At 35.7% G+C, this 9,196-nt stretch overlaps 1 protein-coding gene across 2 annotated transcripts; it reads left to right on the forward strand.

Moving 5' to 3' along the window:
* Positions 1 to 407: 407 nt before the first annotated feature.
* On the forward strand, positions 408 to 7,694 carry LOC128194693 (uncharacterized). 2 transcript variants are annotated; one of them, XM_052870315.1, is made up of 9 exons: positions 408 to 855; positions 946 to 1,024; positions 1,119 to 1,204; positions 2,102 to 2,183; positions 5,760 to 6,199; positions 6,273 to 6,399; positions 6,492 to 6,770; positions 6,855 to 6,959; positions 7,050 to 7,694. In XM_052870315.1, the coding sequence occupies exons 5-9, from the start codon at positions 5,763 to 5,765 to the stop codon at positions 7,551 to 7,553; spliced, it is 1,452 nt and encodes a 483-aa protein (XP_052726275.1). In that variant the 5' UTR covers positions 408 to 855; positions 946 to 1,024; positions 1,119 to 1,204; positions 2,102 to 2,183; positions 5,760 to 5,762; the 3' UTR covers positions 7,554 to 7,694. The 2 variants fall into 2 exon arrangements, with proteins under 2 accessions (XP_052726275.1, XP_052726274.1); XM_052870314.1 differs by having other exon boundaries at positions 975 to 1,024.
* The last annotated feature ends 1,502 nt before the right edge of the window (positions 7,695 to 9,196 follow it).

Genomic DNA, 9,196 nt, shown 5'->3' on the forward strand with positions numbered 1-9,196 from the left:
TGATTGTCATTCTTTTTCTTCAAGAATTGGCTTCCAGATGATTCGATGTTGGCCATCAAGCAAAAATTTTCTTGCTTATTTGAATCGTTTGAGCTTGAGGAGTTTGATGTAGAGTTTGAATCAGATAACGTCAACTTAACCACATTTGTGACTTTTTCATGAGTGACTCTTAAAATTTCCACATTTCCTTAGCACTTTCATAAACAAAAACTTTGAAAAATTCATCAAGGGTTAGTGCAGATAAAATTATTTTTCTGGCCTTAACATCATATTGTGCCATTCTATTTTCATTCAAAGTCCAGTTAAAATATGGTTTTTCTACTTCCACACCATCAACAGTACTTTTAGGATTATAAGGACCATTTTTTACAGCTTCCTAGATGCACTACAAGAAAATAGCCAGTTATATACGGATAATTATATACGGATTAAATCGGTATGTAATAAACGTATTATATACGGATATTTTATACGGATATTGGGAAACCCGTTATATACGGATAAATCCGTATATAATTGAAGAAATCATTATATACGGAAAATCCGTATATAAGAGTTGTATGTAATTTTGGCTCTTTTGCGCGGGATGCTTTTCCCCTCTCACTCTCGAAAAAAATTCATTCTTTGAAAAAGAATTAAAAATTTCTGCACTGAACTTTCATTCCCGAACCTCTCCCTTTTCCTCTTCGCGAACCTTCATTCTTGCACCTCTTCTGCACTGAACTTCTTCACTGTCAGTCCCGCACCTCTTCTGTTCTCCCTCTCTGTCTTCGACTTCTTTCTTCCGCATCAGTGTTTGGTCGTGTGTTTTGCCATCGCGAGTTGTGTGGATTCAGATTTCATCTGTCGAACGCGGTGAGTAAGCCAAGGTTTGAGGTTAATTTCTATTTTCATTTTCTCTTTTTGTTGTTACATTGACCTATTTTTGGTCATTACTGTTTGGAGGTTTGATATGTCGACTTTGGAAACCCTAGGTTGGTTTCTTCGAACTGGAAGCTCGAGTTGTGGTTACTTCTTGCTCGTTGTAAGTTTGAATCGCTTAGATTTGAGGTTTATTTCAGTTTTCTTTTCTCTGGGTGTTGTTACATTGACCTATTTTTTGTCGTTGTTGTTTGGAGGTTTGAAATTGCAATTTTGGAAAGCCTAGGTTGGTTTCTTGGAAGTGGAAGAGATAAGCTCGTGCTGCAATTGCCTTCTGCACTTGGTAAGTCTGAATTTCTTAGATTGGGATTTGTTTTTATTGGCTGTTATTGAAATCTGATAAAAGGTCATATATACTATTTTAGTATTTCTTGAATCAACACTTCCTGTGCTAATTAGTTGTTTAGACCATTATTAGTGTAGTGTCTTAAATTGATAGATTTCACTCACTTAGTTTAGTAGTAGTTTAAATTGTTTGGCTTTTCATTCTAAATTTGATTTGAATTTCACCAAAAGAAATACTTCTTAGTTGTGTTAGATGAACATTAAAAACTGTTTTAGACAACTTAGTGGATTTTTAGATTACCCTTAGATAGATTTTGTTGTAGTTAGTGTGCATGTTAGTTGAACTGACTTTGTGGATGCCCACACTGGCCACCTGGTAGCAGGGTTTAGGTCTGCAACTCCTTTCTCTGCCTCATCAAAAAACATCCTTATCCTCTTTATCTGTCCATTCATGAATTTACTAGGTTTATCTATAACTTTACCCAGGAAAATGTCATCATCTAAAAGCCTAGCTTTTGCCAATTCATCTTGTCCCTCCTCCTAGTTTACTTCCCCTTTGTTGACAATGACATATTACCTTATCTGCTACTCTTCTTTCTCTTAATTACGAATAATCTTCTGCAGATCAAGCTTTGTTTGTCAAATCTGCTTCTACTTCTTTTACTGCATTATTTGTTTAGGTGGATGATATTGTTTTAATTAGCAATGATATGGCAGAAATTAATCATCTTAAGTATTTGTTTGAAATGATTGATCTTTTTATTTATGATTACATCTAGAAGTATTTGTTTTCTACTAGTTTGGATACAAACATAAACTTCTTTCTTACTGTTAGGATGTGTGCACCTGTGGAAGATATTTATTGACATATTTTCTGGAATTCATGTTTATCCAGCCTCTTCAAACCAAGTTTTAAGTACTAAACTTAGCTGAAGATCTTGGCAGGAGATTGTTAGCTGTATTCGATACTCCTAGAGGTATTACTCAATCTTGTATGTCAATGATGGTTGTGTTTTAGTAACTTATCTCTCATAATCATCTTTCTGAATACAGAAAAGGACTGTATTGCATGTTTTTATAATTTAAGATATATTATCTTGTATGATCTTGTAATATTATGTTTATTTTTCAGTAATAAATTTATGTGTTGTTCTGGTGTTTATAAAATATGGCAGCTCTTGTTTCTTGATTGCCCCAGACCTTACATTATAACCTTGATTCTTTTCCCAATTATATTTACAACCCTTTAGAAATTACACATTTAAAGAGGACCTATCAAATATCCTATACATACACTGTATAAGAAATCAAAGAATGATCTTGTGTTGTATTTTATTGTGTATTGAATAAGGCTATTATAAGTCCTTAGACCAGGGAAAGCCTATAAGAGGGTGGTATAAACCTTAAAGCATTTCAAAATATGAGCTTAATCAGATAAAGGGAGCTATATGTGGATGCATATAAAATTGAATACATATATTGACTGATTAGTTCCAATCATAGGAGAAGAATTTGTCACCATTAGATAATTACCAATTATAGAAAGATTAAACCAGCACTATAGATGTCGAATTTGTCTGGTGAATTGAAGTGTTTAAAACATGAAACCATATTAGGAACCAAAAATCCAACATCATTACATGATAAAGGGAGCTATATGTGGTAATAGTTGACAAGAAATATTTAACTTGCCATAAGACTGGGAAAGTGCAGTTGCAACTGGAATTGAGGGTAGTGAAAGAGTTTGTGTGGTCATGATGTATTGGTCTGGTGCAGCATATCTGTATTGGAAGAATTGAACACATCCTATGGTGTTAGAATTTTAATTTTTACTTGATGGGATGTGTACCTCCTTGTATTGTCTCTTAATTTTCTGGAGATAGATGTGGTCTCCCACATATCAGATTCTTTTAGTGGTTTCAGCCACTTCTTCTTCAAGTTCATTGACTTGTGCCTTCTTAGCACACTTATCTCTAGCTTCCTTCCCTCTTGGAAGGCCGTATGAGCTACAACCTCTGCCTACACACTCCAAAACCACACCAAACAATTCATCAAACACCTTCCGTTAGCCTCCAACTACATCTGCGTTTTCCAATTCTGCTGCCACCTCTGGTCTGAGAAGCTGCTCATTCTTGAAGAGTAAATGCCACCTCTGGTCTGAGAAGCTGCCACCTCTGTTTAGCTGTATTTCTTTTTCTTTTTCGGTTTTGTTGTGCCTTAAGCAGTTGCTAGCTCTCTGATTGATCATATAAAGCAACGACATCATGTCCAGCTTTGATCAGTTTAGCCAATTAGCATAGCACATTTTGGTTCCAGTAGCAAACTGTCCATAAACTGTACTTTCTGGATTGAGTTGTATAATCTGCTTTGGTCCAGTTTTTTGGTGTTTCAAGCTTTGACCAAATCTGCTTTATGAGTCTAAATGTGTTTAAACTGATTGCAAACTCATATTAATCTCAGAAAAGCAAAATGAATGGTTTAATTCCTCACACTATGATTTCAAAAATCTGCATCAATATTCTTCACTGGTTTCAAGTTGGCTCACTGTTGTTGGTCAGATTTTGTGGTTTTGAATATTGGTACAAGTGTGTTTACTATTGTTAAACATGTTTCAAGTAGTAGCAACTCTTGTTAATCACTAAAATGCAAAATGCATACCTGAGTTGCCTACTTTCAGTTTTAAGTCAAGTGTTTGCACCGTGCTTGCTGTCTTTGTGTGGTTTTAGGTCACTTTAAATCTTGTAGCTGATATCCTACAGTTAGATGTAGTGTTTAGGCATTCTTTGAGTCTTTATTTGAACCAGCCAGCTTTGAATCTACTGTTTTAATAATCTGCAAAAGTTTTCAATGCATTTTTCGGCATTTTAAGCAACTGCTGCTGTCATATGAAGCCACTGGCTGTGTCTATGTATTCTAACCAATTGAGCAAGTGTATGTTGTCATTTGAAAGTTGTGTGCAATGTTCAAATGGTCCTTGAGAAGCCTATATGCAGAATCAGTTTCTCCTGCAAACCCCTTCCAACATATATTAAAATATTCCAAGGTTGATTTATCATTCACGTAACTCATGCAGATAATTAATTTGGACTTTCTTATTCAATGTAAACCGTGGCCTCCCAACTACTCATTCTTCAACCGAAAATAATAAAACTTGAAGCATTACATTCTCTTAATGGATGCTTCAACCGTGCCTTCTCCTTTCCATTCATCCATGGCTTCTCTTTTCTTCCAATGGTTGGACACTCTCTTAATGGATGCTTCACCTTGTTCTTGCTACAACCATCATTCCATTTCCTTGGATATTAGCTACTGTCATTCTTCAAAAAATAATCTTGAGCTTCCAATAAGTAGTGGCTGGAACACAACACCGTTCTCCTAAGCCATCCCCATTGAATTAGCGCCTCCTTTCTTGGTAAAGAATAAAATGACAGCAGCGTAATGGATGCCCATTTTTAAAACGAAAATCTGAATGAAAGGTGCTTCCAAGTTCTCCCTCTGTCCGTGTGCTCTTCAAAATGAATAATATATATGTGTAAAACGTGAGTGGCAGCTCCTGTACGTCCCCCTCTAAAAAGCCAAAACTGAATTAAATTTTCTCCAAACTGGAAACCACGTTCCAGCCAAGGTTGTGCCAACTTAGATGTTTCGAAAATGAAGTTTTCCATGGTCACTAGGCCGTCAGGTTTTGATAGAATGAAAAAGATTACTTTTGATAGTGGATGGTCCCCATGCAGTGACAAATTCTTAGAAGTTATAGCTCCACCTTTTGTCTTTTATTTCACCATGTAAAACACTTTTCCAAACACTTTTATTTCATTTGGAGCTTCTCTTACGTGAACAACATGGTGGTCCCTTTCTTCCACTTCCCTTAAATTTGCCAAATTGAATTTTTGATTGCACAGAAAACCGTGACCACCATTTGGAATGTGGTCCCCTCAATTGGTTCAAATGCTTTTTACAAAATTCTGAAAGAAAGAAAGGAGTTGCATGAAACCCTTTCCATGAGCTTTAGTGGTAGTCCCTTGTGTTTCTTTTCTTTAGTGTATCTTTAGCCAAATAAGACCGAGAATTCCTCTCAGAAGATGTCATCCTTCTTTCTTCAATTGCTAAAGTGTTAAAGCCATAAGGTCCCTCCAAGCTACTCGTACCGGGACATGTTAGACACCAAAACAATGCTTCCATTATTCTTTGCAGAATGCGTGACATGGCAAGGGGAATAACTTCCCAACGTGTATTTTCAATAAGTGTGTAAGAGTTCCAAATCAAATTTTCCATTTCAACACACAAATTGAATCAACATAGTGCAGCTCCTTCCAAGTAAATAACACAGTGTGCAAACAAAATTTCTTCAAAATGTCCTAGAATATTTATAGAATTTTCCCTGCACTCAATGTGTAGTATTGTGTAGATTAAAGTTTTGCATTCTTATCTTTTGCTTCGATGTGTAGTATTGGCAAACAAGAACATCATCATCATGTTCTTTTCTTACTTTTCCTTTCCTTCCATTCAATTGTAAAAATATATTGACCCAACAATTTTGTTTTTTGTTCAAGAATATGGCATCAGATGGTTGTGACCCTCCTATTCCACCTTTAGCAAAATCAGATAAGGAGAAGGGCAAAAAGAAATCTTATATGGTGAAGTTGTTAAATCGTTTCAATAATGTAAATGCTTCAAGTAGTCAACCATCTACACCTACCTCTACCTCCACTGCTAGATTTGTTCCACCACCATTACAAGTTCCTGGTTTGACACCTACTGCACCATCAATTCCACCTTCGTTGGAAGTTCCTGCCTTCACACCTAGTCCACAACAATTTGCTGCTGATCAATGGAGATCACCCTCCCCCCATGTTGGTTCTAACCCAACAACTCCCACAAATATGCCATCACCACCTCCTATAGGGGATAACCCTCCACATTCAAGTTCAGCAGCCAATGACTTTGAAGATGTTTCCAACAATCGTCCAATCATTACACCTATTGGAGGAGGGTAAGAAAACATCAATTTAATGTTCCAAGCATATAGTGTATTATTCTAATATTTGACTTTTATTTTGGTATAGGTTTTATCCAACAAAAACAGCATCCAAAGCAATCACAGCCACCATCAAGCAACAGTTTGATGAGCCATGGGTGACATGGGGAAATATACCTCAGACACAAAGAGATGTTTTCTTTGAGCGTTTTAGGGTACACTTGTGTTTATTTACATTATGTTATCCAATATTAGGGTACACTTGTCCTCAATTATCTTATCCAATATTAATCTTTGTTGTCAACAGAGGAAGGTTTCATGGAGGTCTAACCATGAAGAAAAGGTGAAAAAAAATTTCCACACCAAAGCATCTCATAGATTATCTGAGATGTTTAAAAAGGCTCGAACAGAAGGAAAAAAACCTAATTGGATGGGGGATATTGTTTGGAATGGTCTTTTGGAGAAGTGGAACATGCCACTTTATAGACAAAAATGTGAAACGGCCAAAAAGAATAGGACATCTGATAAGGGTGGTTGTTTGCACACTGGGGGATCCATTAGCGTGCATGAGCATGCAATTCGTCTGGTACATATAAATTTATTTTTACATTTCTAGTCATAAACTTTACAAATATTTCATGTTAAAAACTTACATCTTCTTTGCTTTCAGTCACAGGAGCTTGGTCGGTCAGTACATGTTGATGAAATATTTCAGCAAACACATATTCGAGCATCAACAGGACAATTTGTAGATGAAAGGTCTAGGCGGACACATGTTAGTTTCTACTAACTCCATTATATTCTTTATTAGGTTGTAATTCTTAGGTCTATCTATTATAACGATAATCATGTATTCATTTAACAGGAAGAGTTTGAAGCAAAATTTTCTCAAATAAGATCTGAGACAGCATCTGTTGGTGCTTCAGCATGTTCTCCCCTAGACCCTGCAGATGAGGAAAGATTGAGGAACCAATGTTGGTTGGACGTTGCTGGTGGAAGGTACAAGGGACGCGTATACGGCATCGGAAATGTCAGTGCTCAAGATGACTGTGTTGATAGTTACATACAACAGACACAGGCATCTTCTTCTCAGCAACCGATGGCAGACGACATTTCTAACCTCCACACACGACTATCAACCCATGATGACCAACTTCGACAGATGAACTCTCAATTGCAAGGCTTTATTGGCGTCATAATGCAGTACCTTCCGCCTCCTGCAGTCGCAATTGCACAACAATTTTTTCAATCCCAAAATCAGCCACAACCTAATGTTCAACCACAGCAACCACAACAAGCACAGCAACCACAGCAAGCACAGCAACCAACAGATCAACCACAAGATGATAATGTTTATGGAGATTATTAGTTATGTTCTTAGAAGTAGGGCATCTATGACTCAAACTTATTCCCTCAAGAACTTATTTCATCTTATTTGAACTTATTATAATTCACAATTATGTAAACATTCTTATTAGGATTATTAATGTGAAACGCTTGTTTGTCGGCTTTTTAAGACTTAATTTATTTATCAAATTTGTGAATGGATATAATGTGCAGGTCTTGTGAATTGTCTGTGTGGTATAGGCAGGTCTTGTAAATTGTTTGTTTAGATGAGCAGGTATGCTATTCAAATTGATCTGTTTAACCGTATATAAGTTATATACGGAATATCCGTATATAAATTATATACGGATTATCCGTATATAACTTATATACGGATAATCCGTATATAACTTATATACGGATTATCCGTATATAACTTATATACGGATTATCCGTATGTAATGTTATCTACGCCCTTTTTATATACGGATTTTTGACCGTATATAATCCGTATATAACACCACTTTTTATACTGATTTTTGATGTTATATACGGATTTTGGCCGTATATAAATGCGATTTTTCTTGTAGTGATGCATCTGTCAACAGACCCCATGAAAATTTCCATTCTGACTTTCTAGAATGCATAGTTGTCACCAATAAAAAGTGGTGGTCTGTTGATGGAAGCACCCTCGACATACATTTGGTTATGACCTCCCATTTTTGAAAAATTTGAAAAACTATCAAAGCAAGCTCTGATACCAATTGTTGGAACAATCGATACCGATATTGCGTAGCGAAAATAATAAAACTCAGAGTACGATACAGATTGTTAAAAGCAAAGTGCTTGTTCGGTCAATTTAAAAAATGGTTCCTTTAATTTTTTTCTTAAATGTTTTATCAAACAGTTGATGTGCAAAAAATGTAAAGAGTGTAGGGATCAAGAAAATCAACACAAAAAATTTATCCTAGTTCGAATCAAAAGATTCTACGTCTAGTCGTTAATCACTATGAATATTGATTAACCTTTTTCACTAAAATAATGTTTGTACAAATTACAAGATATGAAGTAAAGATTAACAAACAAGAACACCTTTCGTTTGACAACGAATGGAAGAACCTTCCTTCGACAAACGAATCGGAAGAGATAACTCAGCCAACTTGAAGAGAACCGCTCCAACCTTTGACACACAAAACGCGAGCTTCTCCTTTTCACAAGACTTGACAAGATCACGCTATCACTTTGAGAACTTCCTCAAACAAACTGTATTCTCAAAATGGCATAGATAAACCCTCTAAGGGTTTCAGACTATTATATATAGCCCATAAGTCTGAAGTTAAGAAGACACAATACAATTGCCATTGATAATCGATTATTGTAAGTCAAAATCGATTATTGAAGTCCGTTACAGGGTTTTCAAAAGAGTGATAATCGATTATCTACGAGAGCAATGATTTTTCAAAAAGGCTCGTGATAATCGATTAGTACATCAAATAATATGCGCAAATATCCTAAAGACAGGACATTTCTAAGTGTTTACATGTTCAAGGTTATTCCTAATACATTTTCAGTCTACAAAAGTGCTTTAAAATAAATTAAAACTTCCTTCTTCGATTTCTTCTCTTGCAGCATCATCAAAATCATTATCTTAAAAATATCAATGCACCTTATTGGTAACACTTATTA

The sequence above is a fragment of the Vigna angularis genome, chromosome 11 (assembly GCF_016808095.1).
Source record: "Vigna angularis cultivar LongXiaoDou No.4 chromosome 11, ASM1680809v1, whole genome shotgun sequence".
In the NCBI taxonomy this organism is placed as follows: domain Eukaryota; kingdom Viridiplantae; phylum Streptophyta; class Magnoliopsida; order Fabales; family Fabaceae; genus Vigna; species Vigna angularis.

What these genes read in the sequence shown, in the direction of transcription:
- LOC128194693 (XM_052870315.1), top strand. Translation starts at nt 5,763, where the DNA reads ATGGCATCAGATGGTTGTGACCCTCCTATTCCACCTTTAGCAAAATCA. An exon ending in ATTACACCTATTGGAGGAGG is followed by an intron (nt 6,200 to 6,272) that starts GTAAGAAAACAT and finishes ATTTTGGTATAG; the next exon opens with GTTTTATCCAACAAAAACAG. An exon ending in ATGAGCATGCAATTCGTCTG is followed by an intron (nt 6,771 to 6,854) that starts GTACATATAAAT and finishes CTTTGCTTTCAG; the next exon opens with TCACAGGAGCTTGGTCGGTC.